This window comes from Hippoglossus hippoglossus, chromosome 21 (genome assembly GCF_009819705.1).
Source record: "Hippoglossus hippoglossus isolate fHipHip1 chromosome 21, fHipHip1.pri, whole genome shotgun sequence".
In the NCBI taxonomy this organism is placed as follows: domain Eukaryota; kingdom Metazoa; phylum Chordata; class Actinopteri; order Pleuronectiformes; family Pleuronectidae; genus Hippoglossus; species Hippoglossus hippoglossus.
The window spans coordinates 20,681,566-20,704,096 of record NC_047171.1 but is presented as its reverse complement, the minus strand read 5'-3'; the positions used below and the strand labels follow the sequence as shown (position 1 = coordinate 20,704,096).

The window sequence follows — 22,531 nt, the reverse complement described above, 5'->3', positions numbered from 1 at the left end:
GGGCTACTTATCTGTAGCCATTAGGCGCAGTGTTATTTATGTTAAGGATTTTTCTTTCTTCTTTTTTTGAACAAGAACAACCAAAATAATTAGTATTACTTTTGGTCCTGGATTAAAAAGCAGTGTTTTCATATCATGTGAACCTCACACATTTTGATGGAAATGACATTTCAACAAGACATTTTCTCAAAACAAAGTAAATTATGACAATTAACGTTCATCTCAGGAGAATCTGCTGAGGAGAATTAACCTGTTTATTGTTGTATTTTTGGTATGGGGTGAGGTAAATAAATACAGAATGTGCTACAAGTAAACAAAAATAGGCCTTTCACATGCAGGATTATGCATTTATCTTTAAGTCGTGCAGGGTTAAAGGTGACTGACACAGAACAAACCGTTCATTAAACCCGACCGTTGAGAAAGAAGGACGTGTTGCATGTCTTGGGAATTCTCCAAATCGCCTCATGCTCTTAGAAACGCCCTGGAGCTGAGGAATTTACCTTCCAGTCACTCGGCACGATCATACTGCAGCAGCAAGAATTAAACCAAAACGTGATTTTTCTAAATATTCTGATTAAGTTGTGTTAGCATCTTGAATCTTTGAACATTTCACAATGAGATGCAGAAGGATTGAAGTATGACAAAGATGATGCGTCAACTCATTTGAGTTATTTTAACATTAAAGTGAGTGAAAAACAGATGGAAACGCAAAATAATGATTTAATTATCGTAGTTACACCTTGACCAAATAAAAATGGGACAAAAACAATTCAGAACGATATAAACTTTTTCAGTATGACATGAGTCAAAAGTTGCAGATTTGAGACAATGGTTGCAATAATAGCTTTTCATTCATATCTTTTACTTCATAGAAGACAAAGTTTTAGTTGGAATTACATTTTGTAAAATTCACCCATGGAAAACTCCCACTTACAATAAAGCATCAACAATTATTGAGGCTTAATATCTTATATTTCATTTGTCTAAAGGTCAAACTAAACAAATTTAAAATATGTGTCTTTTCTGGCACCTAAGTCAAAACTTATGACATAAAACCCCTTCTATACATATTATGAATTATAAATATATGTCTAAACATTTCATTTTAGTGATAAACTTCTGTAAATGTAAAGTTGTGAAAAGTCCCTTTGTTGAGAGCTTTTCATGCAGAAGTGATGAAAGTATTGTTTCCACCAAACTGAATGAAGGAGAATTGTTTCTCAATGTCTCAGTGTCAATTGATATTTAACTTTGAAAAAAAAACAGAAAATTACATCTGTCGTTACTTCCCTTTTCAGGAGAGTTCAGACAAACACATCCTGAAATCAGACATACAGTACAAACAGGAAGTCAAAGATTACAGCACACATACGGTTTCCTTTGGAGCAGCTCTTCGTGTGAATGGATTATACAACACAACTGCATTGTGAAAAAATTAACGGTTCACATCTTGAATCATTTCAGTTTTATTTAACTCTGATGAACCCTGATGAAGGCTTATGTGAAAATAAACTATAAAATGGCCTTTTCTTGGAAATATGAAAGTTGCAATCTGCAAAGAAATATGTTGAAATAGATCCAACGTGTTAGTTTTTTATGCGTGTGTGTGTGTGTGTGTGTGTGTGTGTTAGTGTTTGTGGATCAAAAGGCAGCAGAGGCTCGCCACAGACAAAAGACAAACTTTTCTTTTAAAATTACTTTTAAAGTTTATTCAAAGAAAAAAAGCCTTCAGGAAAATACATGACTTCCTGTCATACACACAGAGGACATAAGTTAGAGTAGCATGGCAGAAACAGCAGAGGAAAAAATATGTCGCCTCACGTCCAAGCCAGCAGGGAACATTACTGCAATGGTTCCACGTCGAAGCAGCGCTATGTGAATACCTGAAATGAACAACACGTGTGTTCTTTATTGTTTTGTATGTAGGTGATTCAGTGGGGTGGGGAACATGACAAAATAAAAAGAATTATCCCCAAAAAAAAGGGCTCAAAAACAAAGAAGAACCAAGACGCATATGCGTTAAACATAAATACTGTGATGCACATTAGTGTAACAAAACATTGCCCCTGTAAACATATTCTCCACCTAAGGTGAGCGGAATAATATTAAACCACCGCAGTCGCATATTTACGCGTACGTAGACTTACAGAAACAACAGAAACTATAGTTAAGCCTCTCCACTAGCTCTAAAACTTAAAAATTCACAATGCTTCAAGTGATTTTTTTTTTTGTTTAGAAAAAAACAAACATTTCCAAGTAGTGGTTTTTAGAATAATATGTTTACATGTTTTGAAGTGCTGCCCTCTTGGCACTTTTTCCAATGAAATTTGGCGATCGATTGCTTTTTCTCATCAGATGTAGACCTAAAAATTGAGCCCATTAAGAATATAATAATAACCACATTTTTTTTATTTCATGAAGTCACTAGAGCCACTCATCAAGGCCTTGATGCAATAAGAGACACAGGTACTACTGCACACACAGACCTCAGACGACACAGCACTGGGGTCCACACAGCTTCTCTGTACAAGGGGAGGGAGCGTCATGTGTTAATTGTTGTCGTCAGGGGAAAAACACACCCAAGGTAAACTTGTTTGTGACCTGATGTGTTTGACATGAGGTCAGAGCACAAATTCAACTCTCCCTTGCCCCTGTTTTTTTTTCTCAGTGAATGATCTGCAATCTTTCGGAGTATCATGGAAACAGAGGAAACTCCAGCCCAGCCTGGAGGAGGAGATCGATGCTGCAGTTTGCTGCTCAGTCTTTCACATATACAGACGACCCGATATAACAGCTGGAGCAGGAAGTGGGGGGAGCACTAAAATCGTGAAAACGTCTCCTTCCCGAGGAAAAGGAAAGTTGGATTCCGTCTTGATTTTCTTCCAAAACAGCTGAGTGATGAAAAGGTTCTGCTCCATGTTGCATGGGAAGGGTTTATGTCCTCACTTGATGGCAAAGAGTGGACTCGCAGAGAACCCTCCTCAGCTCAAGGCTCACGCTCGCATTCTAACAGCTGTGGGAAAGGTCGCAAAACAAATACAGAATCGCCCCGACCCCACTCCACCCCTACCCCCCCGGGTTAATATCTACACCTGACGTAGAGGCTCGGCTGCCGCAGCTTCCTGTCATCTTAACTCAAAGTTCAACATCTAGGATCGATCACTTGTGACAAGATACAAAGCAAAAAAAATTACATCATCTCATGCCTTGGACCACCACACAGTAATATGTCTTTCTACATTCTTGACACTTAGTGCATTGCATTCACACAAAATGATACAAATGAAAAATGATTTGGAAAAAGAAATGGAAGAACCACCTCCCAGAGAAAAAACTCTGCTGCTGCATGACCACACGTTCACCTCTCTGCCAAGATAAACCAATACGCCGATGACACCGAACTCTCCAACCGCACTCACACACACACACACTGAACCTTCGCTTCTACTTTATCACTCCATTATCTTTTTTCCCCCCTCCATTTTATATTCAACTATATTCACAGCAGTTCAAGTTTCTCAAGCTGAGAGACTACAGGTGACCGCCCTACCCGCGTTGAGTTTTGGTGGCCATGTTCGACTGGTGAGAAAAACATGACCACTGACTCTATCTGGAAGATTAAATTAACTTTTGTACATAGACACCTTTTTATTTTATTTAACCTTTTTTTGGACCACACCCACATGACTTTCTTCCTAGTCAAACGCACCTCGCACTCCTGTGGGTTCGGAGTAAAAGCAACCTAACCGTGTGGACTATGGGTGGATGTGTGTGAATCTTAAAAAAACAAGGTAAAAGACATGTTTAACTCCACATAGTTACACTAATCTTCAAGGAATAATAATAGTTACAATTCAAAAAATACTATTCTGAAATCCATCTGCTTCAACATCTCTTTCTTTCTCTCATCACCGCCCCTCTATTTTGTCTTTAAAGCACCTGTCCGATCAACACAACACTTCAATGACACACACACACACACACAACCCCTCCGACTGAACCCCGACTTACGGTAAAACCTTGGATATCAGGCTCCTGCCATCTCACCGTGATGTCCCACCAGCTCCAGCGTCTTACAGTTTCCGCCCCTGGCTGACGGTCTGGACCTCTAACCAGCACGTCAGCAGTAATTGGACCAAACAGAAGTACATTTACACACACCACTGTAGCATTAATACAACAGACTCTGACCCCGCCAGCCCCATGAAATGCTCACGAGAAAAGGCGGAGGGCAAAAACAGGGGGCAGAGGGGTGACTCCCTTACAAGAGGCAGACCTGCAGACGGAAGAAGCAGTAGTAGTAATAATAGTGGTAGCAGTACTAGTAGTAGTAGAAGACCTCAAGCTTACTGAGCCGAGGAACACAGGAAACGATGCAGACGTACAAAATCTATCCCATTTGCGATTGCCCACTCGTCTTGAATTCACATTTAAGTTATTTCTACTTCCTTTCATGTATTAATTAGTCACTGATTTTAATCTTATACACAAGCCGTCACTTCAGTTAATTTCCGGGCATGATGAAGGTGGGACCGGCTGTCACTGTGTGGCAGGTCGCCCCCGGAGACTGGACTCCAGAGAGAAGGTGGAGCGGTCGCAGTTGACCAATCCAACAAAGGTTGATTGTTGTTCTCTTTTGGTTGTCTGAGGGCTGACGAGACATCGACGTTGGGTTCTGAGATCCAGTGTTAGCGAGGGTGGAGGACATCGAGGAAGATGAGGAGAAGGAGGAGGAGGGCAGGTGTGGACCTCTACCAGCTGAGCAGGTTGCTTCGGCCCAGAGTCATGAAGTAGACCTGGCTGGAGCCTCCAGACCGAACGGAGGCGAAGAACACCTGAAGGAGACAGATGTTTAATCACTGGATATGATCACAAGCTCCATTCACTTGTTTTCAGGCGCATTTTGAATTTCAACACAAGGAAATATAAATAGTTTTTTTTATAACTACTGATATAACTAGAAATACAGCCCTGTGGTTGTTTGCCTCTGACAACCAGTGCAGTTTGTAAAATTCTAAGAAATTCTCTAAAGGCAGACTTCATATTTCAATCATATTTAAGAGGTGAAAAACATGTTTTGTGAGGCCACCATGAACTTGATCTTTGACCAAAACTAATCAATTAATCTGTGAATCTATGTGATCATTTATGCCAAAATTGAAAGGATTCCCTGGAGGTGTGCTTGACATATCATGTTCAAAGGGTAAATATAGGTTCGTGAGGGCACAGTAACCTTGACCTTCTAATTCTTTTTGTTTGTTATATTTTCGTGGCTTTTTATCGCCTTTAATGGATAGGACAGAGTAGGCTGTGAAAGGGGGAATAGAGAGACTTCTAATTCTTAACACTTCATCTTTAAGTCCAGCTGAAGGTTTGCACAGAATTTTAAGAAATTCCACCGTGACGTTCTTGAGATAACGTGTTCACAATCATTGGATAGAAAGGCGGACAACCCGAATACATAATGCCTCCGACCTAGGCACCGAAATGTGTTGGTTGTTTGTGTGGGTTTTCTTCAACTAATTGATGAGTAAATATAATTTGTATTAAAAGCCTGATTATTTCTCCACCGTTCATGCAAAGGGACCATTTTTACGAGATTTATTTTTATATTGAGTGAAAATGACAAACATGGATGTTGATATGATTAGTGGACTATTTGGCAAAGCATTAAAAACGACTTTGGAGAGAAAACTCAAAAAAGCACTGCTGAGGAACCACAGTGAGAGGAGAAGAAATTTAAATCTTTACTTCACTTCGGCCAAAAAAGGACAGACAAACTTTAGATGAGAAGAGGAACTAGAGACAAGTGAAGTTACTTCCGCAGCCAAGACAGCTGAGCAAACAGAAAGTGACTATAGAGAAACCTCGGGGCAGCAAACTGTGGCATTAGCTTCAAATCTATAACCTAATTCACTTTGAATTGCAGAGGGAGAAGAGAACAGGCTCCTCGGTATGCTCACAAATGCCCTGCAGCGATGGTTGGAGTCAAGCATCAAAGACCAACAAAAAAAAATCTCTGTTTAAACCTTACACACAATGTATTGTGGTTTAAAATGTTTGTTAAAGAAGATTTCAAGAATCAAGAATATGTAATAGTACGAGACAAAAGTTGTAAACCAAAGAGAATGAAAACATAGTTATTATCGTTAGTAGACTTTAACTCTATTCTGAAGACAGAGGAAATAGCTTCTTGTTAAGGAGTACATTTTTGGTATTGGTCGACTGGGAGGTTATTGCTGGTTATACTCTGTGATATTCAAAGACGTTTTGTAGTTCCTCCAGAAACAATCAGATAGGTTCCAGATTTTGGATCCACAGGGGTGAAATTCCATTGAGTTCTCATTGCTGCCTTTTTCCTAAAAAAGTTTTCCTTTCTTTATTCTAGTAATATTAGGACATTTTTCCCTTTAAGTGGCCCCAATACTCTGCTGTACTGGAAGGAGACTCATCATCTCAGATAATGTTATTGATTCTGAAACTCATTCCAGCTCACAGATCAGATTATAAAGTCTCCACAGAGATAAGCTCCAGCCTCTCTGTGACAAGGAGCAGTATAGATGGATGTGTACATGTTGTCTCACCTTGTCATTTCTTTCACAGAGGAACTTGAGTCTCTGGGCTCTCTTGTGCATGAAGACACCATCCAGGTGGCCAGTCTCCACCGAGCGGATCTCTATGGCCTTCTCCCCCCAACCCATGATCTGGTTGGAACGGATGTATGCTGCAGAGAGACATTTACATTAATAAATGTACTGGTATTTCAAAAAATCTGAGAGGCATTTTTATAAATGCATGAATGCAGACAGCTGTAGAACGGTCCGGCTCATATCACTATATTCGATTTGGTAGGTTTTTGGTAAAGTTGGAGTGTGGAGGAGGCGGTACCACTTATTTTTCAAAAAAGTTAAGAATTGTTGCGTTGACAAAATAACATAGGGAACAAAAACAGAATTTATCAGTTGGCCATTCATATGGGACGATATGAAGCTATATAAATATCTGTGGCACAGAAAACTTATTTTATGTAAAAAAGGTTTATTTTCTTAATTCAGGTTCTATTGGTTGTATTTGTTTTTCATTTTCATTTATAGTGATTTTAAATAAAGTTTATGGTTGAACTGTAAAATATCAAGCCTCAATTTTATTTCTTTGTATGCAACCATGTTTGATCCACTTGATTCACAGACAACAATAAATGTGCAAAGCTATTGTGTAACATTTTTGGGAAGACAACACACATTATGAAAATCTTAAATACTGAGTGAATGTAATATTTGAATGAGAGAGAAACAACACTTTTTTAAATGTTTGTGTTTCCAAACCTCGAGGTCTGGACAGAGCCAAGAGGTAATTTTGAGGTAATTTCGATTGATCATGCAGTTCAGAAAGAAATCCTACACAAATTGAAATATTATCTTTCAAATCCTTTTTGTTAACATTACATTTTCTTCTAAAATTATAGACAAATTTACGTATTAAAGACCTGAAAAAATAGACATTTGATTTTAGCAGGTGGTTCAGTAAAAAGGTAGGAAGACACCGATCAACAGAAATGTACAAAGAAAAACTTCCAATATGTGCGTTTGTGTGACTTTTCCCACTGTGACTCACCCACTGAGGTGGGCATCTCCCCCCACTGCAGCACCACGTCCTTGGTGATGCGCCCGTAGGTGTTCACGTAAACGCCCTCGTCCTCGTAGCACACCAGCAGCTCGATGCCGTCGGTGTTGGGCAGGATGATGATGGCGTGAGACTGGATATGGGTTTGGATCTGCATGGAAACACAAAACCAACACAGTGTTGAATTGTAAGGAACAAGAGAACAGTCAATCATAGAATAGTTAGATAGCTACATTTTTAGTCAACAACCCAGATATATATCCTTTAACGCTTTAGCAAACATTTAAGTGAGATATTATTTTTGTATGTTCTTACGTGTGTGGGTAGGTAGATGTCATAGACAGCTCCAGAGTCCACATCCACAGCGTGGAATCCAGAAGCGGAACCGTAAATGACCTTTAGCCTCTGACCCTCCTCCACGGTCAGATCAACCAGCAGAGGTTTGTGCACCAAGTCTCCAAAGGACTGAAGGACAAAGGTCAGAAAAACAAGTTGGGTTATATTTCTCTGCGTTGTTCAGTCATTCAGCAGCAGCGTGAGCATGACATCAGTATTTACCAGGGTAGAGGTGATCAATATTAACAGAGAGCAGAACAAACAGTTTTCAATGAATTTGTAGTTAAAACAACACAAACTCTAGAAGGTTTGTCCTTTGATTTAATTTAAACCTTGGCATCAGCGTGCATTATGGGTAAGAATACAGCCATAAAAATATAGGAAGGCATAAAATTAGAGCCCGACAGATTTGGATTTCTGGGGGACGATGCTGACACATTTATGACTGGTGACATTAATCAAACACTGACAAAGAAATGTAACTGATGTTTCATATTTTACAGTGCAACCATAAACTTTATTCTAAATAGCTAAAAAGAAAATACAAGTGCAACTATATATATAGAACTTGAATGAAGGAAATAAATCTTTCTGCACATATTTTCTACATTGTTTATTCTGTGAAAAGTTTTCACATTGAAGCATATTGGCAAACGTAAACACAGATATATGTGTATGAGAGGCTCCTGTCAGCCAATCGAGCGGGATTGTCGTGCTCTACATAAAATCAAGTGTAAGAATATACAAGAAAGATCGAAATTATAGAATCAGCTTGGAACAAATATGTATTTTGATTCTTATAAACACAATTGTTAAATGAACAGATGCTATCCAGCTAAGCTAATCGCTTTACAGGCCCTCACCTTGAAGGCCATGAACTTGTGGTAGGGTTTAGGTGCCCAGGCGTAGACCTCCACTGAGTTCTTCAGAGCCAGAACCAAGAACTTGATCCGCTCATATTTCACTGGAGAACAAAAACAAAAATAAAACATGAGGACATGATCGCAAATTATCAGCATCAGGAGGAGAAACCAGCATCACCTGCAGAATAAAACTTTGATCATTTATCCACTATCACTTTAAACGTCTCCTGTCGTCCTTCGTGTCACATCTTCAGATGATGTTAGAAACACTGCTGCTGTTTGACAATAGATTTCTTGGTCGGACAAAGCACCAATCAGGCTTCTCTTTTGACTTGATTTGACTTTCCCTTTAAAAGCAGTACAATTATTGTAAACTCATGTTTATTTGGATTCAACGACCTCAAGTAGGATTCGTTTTTTTTTGTGCCGCCGAATTCAGTTTATGGAAAATTTTAAAAATTGCCAGTCACACTTAAATTTGAGTAAATAGCCGTAACTCCCATGTGATATGATCTGATCTTAACTTTCTTGTGCATGGCAATATTTTCTTCTACGGTATGAAATAATTTAATTAGGACTGAAACATTTAAAAAGGGGTTCAATTAAAAGATTTAAAATTCTATTAATGTATCTTAGTTTTGAAAACGTCTCTACATTACACTTCCTCAAACAAACATCTGCACAAGAGAACTTGAATCATCGGGTGAAACTTGGATTCTCGCCAATTCAGACACGTGTGTAAAATTCCTAGGCAGGAAATGGATGTGATGACTGACAGCTGTGATCAGTGTAGAGGGGTTTCCAACAGGAAGTGTCCATCTCGGCTCAGGGGTACTACCATCACCGAGAACATTCTGAGTTTTAGACAGGACATGTCCACTTGGATTTCCCTGCTGCAGTGTTACTTAACTACGGGCTTTCCTTCCAGCTTTTATCAGCGATGTGCTCGTGTACAAATACACTCAAAGTGAGTTTGTGAAGTTTGTAAATATTAACTCTAGTGTTTGAGTCCAGATGTGGCTGGGTGTTATTAATGGGAAACGAGGACAAAGCAGGGTTGGTTGTTGAATAGATAACATTGATTGTGAAACGTAAAAGCTTATATTTACTAAACACATAATAAATTAGAGCGATTCGTTATGAAATGGTAAAGATGCTAATCGGTTAATCGTAACCACACAGATCCTTACCAATCATAACCCAAACACAACACTTTTACACAATGAACTTAACTGTCTCAAGTAGTTTAACGTCAACACTTTCTTTTTTGTGACTTTTTGTACCTTTACTTAACAGGTAGCAACAGAAAGACAGAAAAAAGGAGGGATGAGAGCCGATAAAACTTCCCAGACAGAATTCAACCAGGATAGATTGACAATGAATCAAATGTATTTTAAAGGGGACATAGCATGCAAATTCCACTTTGTTAGTGCTTCTACAGGTTAATGTGGGTATCTGGCATGTCTACCAACCCAAAAACTCTGGAAAAAAACCACTTGCGCGTTTTGTTATGGTTCCTCTAAGTCAGAAACGTCATGCTTGAGTGACTCGATTGAGCTTCCTGTGTATTGTGTCGTAACAATACACTGGAAGTCTCCCTACATGGCCTTGGCCCACCCCCCACCTCATCCCCCCCGCCCCCCCATACTCGTTACGCCGGGTTTACACGGACGCAGGCGAGGCTGCGAGGCAGCGAGGCTGCGAGGCAGCGCAGCGCCGTTCCCAAGCACGCAGCCGCCTGGCTGTTCACACGGGACGAGCATTTCTCCGCGCTGGTCAGCCCGCGGTTCACTCACATGTGGCATTTGTCTGGATCGTTGGGACTGGGAGGCTGCAGCAGTTGCTCGGGCGCGACCGCTCGCTCTCCCATGCCTGAGCTGGAATTTGTGTCAACGCCACACAGCCAGCAGTGTGGAAGACTTCCGCAGTGTTCAGCACTACTGTACCACTGTCACAAAACACACGGAGCCCCCCCACTCGTTACGCCGGGTTTACACCAGACGCAGCGAGGGCTGTGAGGCAGCGCAGCGCCGTTCTCAAGCGCGCAGCCGCCTGGCTGTTCACACGGGACGAGCATTTCTCCGCGCTGGTCAGCCCGCGATTCTGCTTTCTCCGCTTGTTGTTGTACCCGTTGAATGTCGGGGGTTCGGGGGTAAATGATGGTCTTCATAGCCCCCCCCACCCCTCTCTTTCTCTCCCTGTCTGTCTGCTTGTGTGCTTGTAGTGGATGGGCAGAGGGGGACATTTAATTATGTGATTGGGAAAATTAAACTCCAGGACAACAGAAGGGGAATACAAAGTATGGGATGCATATTTGATAATTTATATCATATAAAATATGTAATTTATATCGTTTAAAATCATGGGGGGAGAGGGGGAGGGGGGAGCTGGCTCATTAGCATTTAAAGGAACAGGCACTCAAAACAGGTCACTCTGTGGAGGGCTGTTTTAGACAGGGTAAAAAGGGTGCTGTTTTAAATGATCCTTGTGGTATTTTGACCAAAGTATGTTACAGACATTTCATTAAGACCCCAAGGAACCATATCAACTTGTGGTAAAATGGGCATGCTATGTCCCCTTTAACACTTCTAAATGTCCGTACGTTAATTTGGTTGTGGCAGCTGCCATAATATAGACAATAATATACTTCTTCTTAAATTGGTAAAATCATTCATAGCAGAGTGACAGCATTTGCTCTTCGTGACCACAAATGATGAATGTGCTGGGAAGTCAAATCTGATCACAAGGTATCACAGGAGCCACATTTAGGATGTATTTGAATTCCAGGTATGAAGAGTCGAACTTAACGTTGAACACATGTGATCAGATCGCTCAAGACGATTGTTACCAGGTCTGAACCAGGGACCTTAGACCCTGAGGTGACAGGGAAGCCATATTATGATTTACTAACAGTCATCGCAACTATTCGTCTACGTTACCATTTCACCGTGTCAACGTGACCTACCGACGTTGTAGTGGACGCAGCCCTCCAGGTCTCCGACAGTGGTCCAACCCTGTTTCTTCTCCACCTCGGGGTCGTTGTGCAGGATCTTGTTCCTCAGCCAGGACAGGTAGTAGACACGGAGCTTGTTCTTCTTACCTGCAATCGATCGAGAAAGGTCAAATCGGGACTAACAAATTTTCATCGACAAGTTTTCTTAACTGTCAGTGAAGAGTCAAAATAATAAAAACCAATAAATACTGAGGAATCTGCTGTTTGTTACCTCTGCAAAGGAGGTTATGTTTTCAACCCCTGTCTGTTGGTTGGTTTGCTTGTCATCACAGATTACACAAAAAAAAAACATATTTCCATGAAATGCAGAATGGGCCAAGGAAGAACCCATAACATGTTTGGTGCTGATTAGGGGCAGAGGGTGGATACAGGAATTGTTTCCTTACTTTCTTAAACATTGGGGAATAATTCATGGATCTTGACGACAAAATCAAGGTGTATTCAGAGGATGGATATCTATGAGTGTGTGAAATTTGGTTGAGCTTGATTGAATTGAAGACGACTTTTGGGTTTCGGAGGAGTATCCGCTCTACTGAGGAACATTCTAGTTAACTATGAATCTTGTTGTTTACCTTCTTCCCGTCAACGACTTTTACAATTGCTGCAATAGTCATCATGACAGAATGATAAAAAGAGCACCTCCATCCATAGGCTGGTATTTTGTGCATCTGCCACATTGCCAATCATTTCTGCTTTTTAAGATTTTTTTCGTGGGAATTCTTGATACAACTTTTTCCGATGACGCATATTTTGTAAGTTGTTAACGAAAACAAATGGACGCATGTTTCCCTGTGGTATTTCCTTCCATCGTGAAAAAAAGCTTGAGTGCGTGTCAGCGCTACATATTGTACACACACATGAACGCGCTCGTCCGCAGGCCAGAGGTTTACGCAACATCCGTTTGGCCTGAAAATATCTGTTGTGACACTTCTGACTGCGCTGCGTCCGTGTGAAATTGAGAAAGAGGAGAAGTAAGAGGGAGGATGTGCTTTCAATCTGAGAAGTCGTGGGACTCAGAGCTGTGTGTGGGGATGAAAATATTCAAGCAATATAGATGCACAAGTTCGATCAGAATGAGTAGGGTTTGGCGGGTTTTCATTCAATATATGTATGTGTGTGTGCACATGTGCAACAAGCCAGACATAGCAAGCTCTCAACACACCTACTTGTGTATGCCAAATGTGTTGTTGTATTTGCATCATTATTGTGTTCTGTATGGTTACAACTTGTATGTGGTTGCATGTTTTATTGTGTCTCCTTGATAAATCCTACAGTGTAATTAAGTGCAATCAAAACCTTCTTTAAAATGTGTGTGTGTGTGTGTGTGTGTGTGTGTGTGTGTGTGTGTGTGTGTGTGTGTATGTGTGTGTATGTGTGTGTGTGTGTGTGTGGGGGGGGGGGGGGGGGGGGGGCATACCTGATATAGTGACCAGAACGTTGAGTCCCTCCAGGACGTCCATCTGCTGGAAGCGCCGTCGGTTGATAAGAGGGTAAACTTTCCCCTGACCGCTTCGATCCAACAGCATCAGACCGCTCTCTGTTCCGACCAATAGGTTCACTCCTACAAACACACACACATTTAAGAAAACACCAACAAAACAGACCAAAGCTGGAAACACACTGTGCAGTGTAGTCGTCATCACAGTACAGATTCATTAGTGTCTTGCTGCCACCAGGTGGTGAAGACTGTAACAGTCATATAGTATTTTAAAATTCTTAAACCACTTGAATGGTGATATATGGAAATGCAGATGTGCAAAGATTAAACTTGAATGATACATTCAACATTCAAATCTAAAAAAAAAAAAACATTTAAAGTTGTAAACCAATATCATTAGAATCGTGACAATTGGCCTAACAGTCAGTGTAGTAGTATGACTTTTAGTTAGGGCTGCACCTATCGATTATTTTATATCGATTAATCTAACGATTATTTTTTATAAAATAAAATTAAAAAAACTTGTCATTTATATTTATTTAATAATCATCTCTTAAATACAAACAAATCTGACAAAAACAAAGTATGCACTGTAAGGCATTTTTCGACAACAAAAAATCGCCTAGTCTGAACTGCTAATCAGCCTTATACAGTCAATTCAATAGTATTTCCAAAATGTTTATTATAAATTTTCACACTGAACTGAAGTGTACTCTAATAATAAAAGAAATAGTCTTTTCTCATCTCAAGTAAAATAAGGTTTGCTTTTAAAAAATAAATAAAGGGCTTTTGAAAAAGCCATCTTAAAATACAGTGCTTAATTTTAGAAAAAATAAATAAAAAGATGCAGTTTGAGTTTCCCCATTTCTTATTTTTCTTCGTATATAACTACATTTCACATATAAACAATCTCAATAAACAATTACAACTAAACAGCTTTAACTTTCCTCTTTGTTCCCACTGTCTCTTGTTCAGTTATTTTATATACAGTCTATGGTTCAGTGAGAGAAGTGAACTCTACCGAGCGCTGTCAGGATTTACTACCGTAAAGACGGAAAAAGCTGTTCAGGTTAAAATAAGACTACCGTAAGTGTGAGAATAATTTTCTAAAATAGAATCACTCCGTCACAATCTAATAACAGCATCTGGGTCCGTATATAGTGTCGTCTGGGTCCGGTCCGGACCGCGGTCCAACTATTGGGAACCTATGCTAGAGGATCATGGGTGATTTTTTTCGCTTCAGCTTGCTCTTCAGGTGGCTGCACGCCTTGACTGTTTGCAGCCACCTTTCCACAAGACGCGTCGATGCACGTTACGCGAGTCGAGGTATTTACGTAATCGTTGACGTTGATTATGTTGACGTATTGCCCCAGCCCTACTTTTGGTCGATCAGAAGTCCATCACTACATTTTCAAAACATGCAAATATGCATAATATCATTATCTCACTGAATCTTAGTTCAAATGTGACCAAAACTGCTAGCGTTATGCAAGGCTGGAGGAATTATGTAAGAAGTTTTTGGACATTGCTTGCATCCTGCCACAGCTCTGACTCAGTCCCATGTTAAGCTATGCACAGACTAAAAAGAATCATGTTGAGATGTTTTATCATGTGATGATGGTCATATCGCTAATATACCGTGAATCTGCCAAAGTGAATGTGTCTCTCTGTTCTTACCCCAGAGCGCAGCACACAGGATCTCGGAGTTGAACCTCTTCTTGTATTTGCGGATCTCTGGCGTGTCGCTCTGAGGCCGAGTGTTGACCGGGTTCACGTTGACCACGGATCCCTTCCGTGATGGGTCAGCACGCAGTGCCTCTGCCAGCCGGGCGTCATTAGCGTAACCTAGAAGGTCAAGGGGAAGGGCTTAGGTAGGACGGTGTAGGATGTAGAGTTTACCAGGCAGGGTGGGGGGGGGTCAGCCAAATGGTCCAGCATTAGAAAGATTGGTGGAGCACCTTCATTTTGATTTGTTAATCATGAGAACAGGACTGGTTTTCATAATATAGTTTTAAAATTCGTCAGGGAAAGAGCATGATATCAGCAACTACTCCAATATCCCCGAAACAAGACAAAATGTTGTTCAGTGGTGGTTGTCGATCACGTAGCTCAGGGCAACACAGCGACTGAGATGAAACTTTGTTATATGTAAAGTGGGACTTAAAACAAGCTGCACTGCACTGACCCAGTGGCGGGTCACCAGCTGCACTAGGTGCTGTGATGACTCGGCATATGGCTGGACAATCCTCTGAGGCTTGATGGGAACAGGAGGAGAGCCGTCATGAGAACGCCTGGTTTGTAAACTGTGCAGCTCAGTGAGTCTGTGCTAATCGCTGCTGTTTTACACACACAGGATCTTTACAGCCGTTTCCTCCAGAGGAACCTTTTTACCTCAGCCAAGGAGGTTGTATTTTCGTTACCTTTAGTTAGCAGCATTACGCAAGAACTACTCAACCTATTTCCATGTAATTCTGTGGAGGGGTAAATTTTGGTGCGAATCCGGATCAGAAGGCAGATCCAGGAATTTCTTGGAAACTGCACCCATTGGAAGGCACTAGCTGTCAATCACATGGTATCCATGCCCCAATGCGTACACTGCTTTAATGTCTACTTGACTCTAAATGGACCATAATTTACAAAATGAAAGACTTGAAAGTAGAGATTGAGACCTTAACTTTCAGTAACATATTTACAGATGTTATAAAACAAGTGAGAAGTGGAGTAATTTTCTCAGACTTCTATAGAAACCCTCTCGCCCTCTGCTGGTCCTTTCGAGATAATAGAGGTTTCAGACACCACTTCATTGGATTCAGCTACCAGGCCCAGAGTCCATGTCCATTTTTATCTACAGTCAATGGAAGGGACATACCGACATTGTTGAGGGCACTGCCAGTGGATGGAGAGACTTGGAGGAGGCGTGGGTCGATAAACGGAGTGAAGGAGGAGGAAGATTTGTGTTTCTGCATGTTGTTACTCGACTGGCTCTACAGAGAGAGAGACAACATGATTCAGTGGTCACAGAACATCACAGCTCTGAATGTCAACTTGAAAGATCAACAATATATTTATAGCATCAGAAGACGGACAAATGTAAAGGACACAATGTGGTCAAACAAGTCAGCAAACTGAGGTATCTCGTGGTACATGCAAATACAATGGGCATTCAGTCAGAAAGTAAAATCAAAAATACGGAGGGAAAAAGGCAAAAACAATGATGGAGGGTAAAACCATGTAGAGAACAAAATGGGAATCATAACTTAAATAATTTCATGGGAAATATACTTGCCGTTACGCCTCTTAACTGCCCTGTTCGCTAATCTGTTATCTGGAAAATGTGAGAATATGATGTATTCGTTGAAAATAGGCGACATCAAGTCAAAAAATGAGATTTCAGTGTTTGGGGGGGAAAGCTAACATTCCTGTTGTGATCTCAGAAAACCCCCGAGGAGTGGCAGGACTGCAGCTGTCAGGGTTCCAACAAGTTAGATTTAAGACTTTTTAAGACCATAAGGAATGAAATGTAAGATTTATTTCCATTTTAAACCAAAGTACCTAATCCTTTGTACAATTAAATCAACAGGATGTTCGCACGGTAAAAAGTAAAACCTCTTTAGTCTTCCTGTTGTTTTGCTAGAAATACAGCCCTCCATCATCTCTGTGTCAGAGTGTGGAGCTACAGACAGCAGAGGGCGCCATCCCTTCAAGACTCAGCACATAAAATCCAGAGGAAAACCTAATGAGAAGAATCAGCAGAATCTCACTTGTTTTTAACCCTTACTGGGTCATTTTGGTTGTTTTTCAATGCTTTTGACTTTATTTACCACATTAAAAACTGTTAATCTTTATATGCCCAGACGTTATGTAACAATATTAGATAAATAATGAACAAAGTGAAGTGATTTCTACTCTGCTTTGCTCCCACTTATAACAGCTAGTGAGGATTTTGACCTCTTTGTGCACCACTAAGCGCGCCTCCGTGTTTTGGCTGGGGGGGGGGGGGGGGGGACGACATACCTCTGTGAGGATGCCGAGCTTCTCCAGGGGACTCTGGGGGGACATGGAGGAGGGGCTGGCGAGGCTGGAGGAGGAAGGGGAGTTTGATGCAGAGGAGGAGGGGGTGGAATGGTGGCTCTGCTGGATCAAGTCTGGGAGGTGGTGGATGCGGCCGGCAAAGCCGTTCCTGTCCGCGTGCTGTGTGGGGTGATGGTGGTGGTGGTGGTGATGATGGTGGGGACTGGGTGTGTGGTGGCCAAGACCCGGGCCTGACCCTGGGCCAGGGCTTGGGGCAAAGCCTGCAAGCAGGCCAGCGGTCTGTGCTTGGCCCGGGCCAGGGCCCTGACGCTTTCTGTTATCACCTGCACTCTGGAAGTAGAAAGAGGGGTAGACTTTGGGTCTAGATGCGTTCCTGATGAGTTCAGGGGAAAGGAAGGTGTTAGCTAGAGCAAAGGGCACGCTACAGTGGCTATTCTACAGGCAGGAAGAAAATTCTCATTAGTAGTCAATTACGTGGTTCGATTATATGGCAAGTTATTGTTGTGCTGTTTGTTGGTAGTAGAAAAATGACCTTTTATTGTGTACTGCTTCTGACTTCATGTCTCAGTAACTCAGTAAGTCCTACATGAAAATATAACAAACCTGAATAAATGTTTGATGATGTGATATGTCTTATTATGAAATTAGCTACAGGTCTTTATGAGAGTTTAATTAAAATCTGTGAGGTTTAGTACTCAACCTTCACTAAGCCTCTACACACTGGAGCTACTCGCCATCGGGGGGGAAAGAACAGAAACATGCTCAACACATGAAACAAAATGGAAAAACAATTTGGGTATGAATAAACAAAATACACAAAAACAGAACGACTCAAAGCATGTGGTACATTCCTGCTGTGTCTGTCTGACTTGTACATGTCAGCCTGTACCTGTCTGACGATCAGAGTGCTGTCTTTGCAGGGCGTCGACCCCGCGTCGCTCTCGCCTTCATCATGGACGATCATGGTTTTCACCGATTCCGTTTCTCCGTTGCTCAGCCTGGAAGAACTGCAGGACAGAGGAGGAGCAGCTTTTCAACACAAACACAAGGTTTCAGGTAAAACAACATGAGGTTCTCCTTATCCTTATCCATGACCCTTGTGCGCTGTGTTACATTATCAATACTAGAAGGGCATTCATACCTCTGCAAAGGCCCAACAGTCCACTTATGAAACCACAATTAAATTCACTAGATCTGGATTTTTATTTCAATCCGCACCAAATTACACAGTCAGTCCCCTAAACACGCCTGTTTTTATATGCATGAATAATTCAGAGAAATAAATGAAAATGTTGTCCCAATATTTGAATCAACCCCAAAATTGAATGGGTTATTCCCCGAGTCATGTCCAGCCCCTCCACAAAAGTTCACAGAAGTGGGTTGTGTAGTTTCTGTGCGATGCTGCATACTAAGAAACAAAGATGGACAAAAAAATAACCTCCTTGGCAGATGTACTGATGCGAGTAAGAGATCAGTAGTTTATCTTACACAGCTCTGGAGTCCTCCGGGCCGGAGGTCGACTCTTCACCTGCCTCTTGGTCCACCTCTTCATCATCATCTTCATCGGTGGTGTCCGAGTCTTCACTGGAAGATGAATAATCCGTCACCTTATTCGGGGGGCGAACGTCATCCACTGCACGCAGCTCCTTGGCCAGAGCCGTAAGGTCCTAAAGGTCAGGAGGTGAAAGGGTAAAAACCTGAGTCAAAGGTCGTTTTTATCTCACAGATTTTTCTCCGTCTGTTGAGTTTCAGACGTCACATTAGATTTTCATCTAATCTTTAAGCAGGACAGAGTAAAGCTGCGGGAGAGGAAGAGAGGTTACAGAGGAACACCAGCCAATGTGAAGGCAACGTGAGAGCGGCAAAGCCAAAGATGGAGCGAGGGAGGAGGTGACGGTCTCAGCCGAGGCTCTTCAAGCTACTGCAGGTAAGGTTAGTGGATTAATGCAACAATGAGACAATTGTTATTAGAGCTGCAAAGATGAAAATTGTTAACGGGATAGAAGAAAATGTTTATTGAGGTTAGAGAGAGTGTGAGTTGAAATGGCTGCTGCCGAGCAAGAGAGACCAGTGGAGGAAGAAGCGAGCAGTACCACAGCCAGAAGACAAAACAACCATCTCATCACATCACTGCATCGGATGGTGAGCAGGTCACATGACACACTGGATCCAATCCAATCCCTCTCACACACACACACACACACACACACACACACACATTTCTAGATCTATCCCAGCTAGTGAGCTACAGTGCTGACCACTCAGCTTTGACTCTCACCGCTGGTCTGCTAGGCCTGACCAAGTCCCTCTTTTCCTCTGGTTTTTTCCCAGCATTCTCTGGCCGTTGGAGGGGTGAGCCCTCCGATTTGGAAGAGGCTAAAGGAGGTGGAGGTGAAACGGTCAGTTTATTTAGAAAAAAGTGACGTTGTTAAAAGTGGTATTTTCTTCAGCACAGATATTTTTCAGGTGGTGTTTTCAGTTCAATTGTCGCCTGCTGGCTTGTTTTGTAAGTGCTGATTTGTTTCAGTGTGTGCACACTCACAGCGAGCCCTGAATCTCTCTCCAGAGCCACAGTGAGAGCCAGGCTGAGAGCTGGAGTTACTGGAGCTGCTGGAGGAACTGGAGCCTCCGCTGCCGCTGTTACTGGCTGCTCTGGGAACCAGTTTCTCCACCCGCTCCCACAGCAGCCGAGGCTCCGCTGCACTGTGGAGCCAACAGACAAGTCAGAGGTGGAGCCATCGAAGAGACAGCAACTTTTAACTGGAGGAGTTGCAGATGTGATACTGCGTTTCTTTTATTCTGACTAAGAAACAAATCATTTTTAAATCAAGATGCTACGAGTATTAAGCCACTTATAGGGAAGATATAGGAAATTTCAATTTTCTATTACAAGAATTGAGTCCGAATTTTACGAAAAAACAAAGTCGCATTTTAACAAGAATAAATTTGGAAAATTACGAGGGGAAAAAGGATAATTAACGAGAATAGAGTCCTTATTTTACGAGAAAAAAGTCTGATTATTACAAAAGAAAAGTCAGAACATTAAAAAGAACAGGAATAATAATGACCTGAAGTCTGAGGAGATAAACTGAGATAGTAAAAACAAAAGAGAGAAAGAAGGAAACACAGAAATCATAGAAATCAGCGGGTTAGGTCTCTTTACCTGGCAGCATTGCGATGGCTGCTCTGAGGGGTGTTGCCGTGGTGATGAGGCGAGTCTCGCCTTGACAACACAGGTGACCTTGATGTAGTCCTGACGGGAACCTTTCATGATAAAGACAGTGACCGGCTCACACATTCACACTTCGTGATACACACTCAGATTGTACTTGTACAAAATCCCCTTTATAACAGCAGCATCACAACAGTCCTGGCCGTCACCAAGCTGGTCCACTAAAAAACTTCTAAAACTGCTACAGCAAACCATAATACTTGTCTGTAGCTCTAACTTGTTGCCTGCATGATCGTAAGTTTTCTTTACATCAGGGCAGCAGTAAAGGTTATCAATACTCTGCATTCATGTGTGTGTATGTGTGCAAAATAACACAACACCAAGAGAATATGGTCCATGGTCTAAAATGCATGATTTCATAACCCCACTCATGTTCTAGACAACCTTCCAGTCACACCCAGAGCATCACTGTAAAACAAAACTATTACTCCAGTCGTCAGGGTTCGGACACAAACGCAGCTTTCACCCTGAGTCGCTCATCAATTCCAGTAAAGCCAATGCAAAACAATTAGGTAGCATCCAAAGCTCAGTTCAGCTCAGTCAGTGAAGCCATCGTCATGGAAAATAACATGAACAGACATGGTTTTGCTTTGTTTGGAAATTCAGGTTAGGCGGGAAAAATGGAAAAGATGTACTGATGTTAATGAAAGGTCAGTCCTTCCTTAGTAACATGCTGCTCCTGGACCTCAAGACTGAAATGACTTTTGTGGCGGCTATGTTTGTTTATGTTCATGTAAGTTTATGTAATTTTATGCATTGGAAGTAAACAGTATTGTGGTTCGTCGTGGCAGCGCTTTGTAACAGAGGGTTTCCTAGTCTGTAAGACAGATAACTTTGGCTCTGAGGAAGAAATTTAGATTTTTATTTTTTTGAATTCTCACTGCCCACATTTATGGGTAGTGATAGGTTTCCTGTCTTTCCTATACTTACCAACGCCCTATATATTCAGACGGAAATAAAACAGTTCTCTTGGTGCAGAACTCTTGCCTCCATTTGCTTATTTGGTTTCTGCCTCGGTCGTTATTTTTATGTGAATTCAATAGAGTAAAAAGCTAAATTGGTCTGGTGATGAAGGACAGAGACAATTTGTCTCAACGTGTCCTGCTGTTCAACATTGTCTCAGTATCTGCAGCAGGATTGTAAAGGATACTATGACTTTACAAAGTTGTCCAATAACAACAAACTACCTTTATTTGTTTTGACACTGATTCACATCACACAGTGATGTTAACTTCTGCTATTTCGTGATATTGTGTGTATTTGGGGAATACATTTAGAACAATATCTATTTCACTGGACACTAAGTCTTGTTTGTGGGGAGAGAAGTGATTTAGAAGCTGCCAAACAATCTGCTAATTTCAAAAATGTATGTTTTAAGCTACATTGATTTAATGAAATCGTCTGTAATTCCCCTACAAGTTTTTGTCTGCACCATATGAAAAGAAAATTCAATATACATGATTTGTTCATCCCAGAAAGAATCAGGCAGAGGGTGGGAAGCTATTGATAGAATAATGGCAGTTTGATCCCTTGAGAAACCTCGTCCCGTTTGATCAACAGAAAAAAGTATCTAACTATTCCTGCCAGACTACACCGGGGGTCTTTCTTCCCGTCCTTACCCTGGGCGGGACCTCCTCTCGAGGGGCCGGTTCATGGGGCGAGGGCCTAGGCTGGGGGTGGGGTTGTGGGTCAGTGCGTGCAGGCGTTGATGATGTTGAGGATGGTGATGAAGATGGAGGAGGGTGATGGTGTTCCTGGTTGTTGCGAAGGTGAAGATTTTCAAAGCTAGGGGCGAGCGGCTCGCTGAAGGAGTGCAACTGCGACACCACAGGCGGCGCAGTGGCACAGGAGTTTGACGCCACGCTGCCGCTACTCTTTACAGCGGCCACATGGGAGCGAACCTTATAGACAACAAAACAGAACAAATGGGGGGCAGGTCAGGTCAGTTTGCATGCAGTGCACTCTGGGAATTCAGGTTATCTTTAGGAGTTTGT

At 41.7% G+C, this 22,531-nt stretch overlaps 1 protein-coding gene and 1 long non-coding RNA gene across 2 annotated transcripts in view; one reads left to right on the top strand and one right to left on the bottom strand.

Moving 5' to 3' along the window:
• Nucleotides 1–869: 869 nt before the first annotated feature.
• LOC117755315 lies at nucleotides 870–22,161 on the top strand. Its single transcript, XR_004612576.1, has 3 exons — nucleotides 870–880; nucleotides 13,521–13,523; nucleotides 21,387–22,161. It is a non-coding gene; the product is annotated as an uncharacterized LOC117755315 (long non-coding RNA).
• The window catches only part of LOC117755309 (mitogen-activated protein kinase kinase kinase kinase 4-like), an 88,563-nt gene continuing 67,653 nt past the window's right edge, over nucleotides 1,622–22,531 (bottom strand). The window contains 16 exon segments of the mRNA XM_034574991.1: nucleotides 1,622–4,835; nucleotides 6,585–6,724; nucleotides 7,615–7,774; nucleotides 7,939–8,088; nucleotides 8,823–8,923; nucleotides 11,788–11,922; nucleotides 13,253–13,396; nucleotides 14,951–15,118; nucleotides 16,143–16,257; nucleotides 17,288–17,635; nucleotides 18,195–18,312; nucleotides 18,794–18,972; nucleotides 19,584–19,681; nucleotides 19,848–20,008; nucleotides 20,469–20,569; nucleotides 22,157–22,438. Of these exon segments, the coding sequence (XP_034430882.1) occupies nucleotides 4,752–4,835; nucleotides 6,585–6,724; nucleotides 7,615–7,774; nucleotides 7,939–8,088; nucleotides 8,823–8,923; nucleotides 11,788–11,922; nucleotides 13,253–13,396; nucleotides 14,951–15,118; nucleotides 16,143–16,257; nucleotides 17,288–17,635; nucleotides 18,195–18,312; nucleotides 18,794–18,972; nucleotides 19,584–19,681; nucleotides 19,848–20,008; nucleotides 20,469–20,569; nucleotides 22,157–22,438 (2,484 nt within the window). The 3' untranslated portion in view covers nucleotides 1,622–4,751.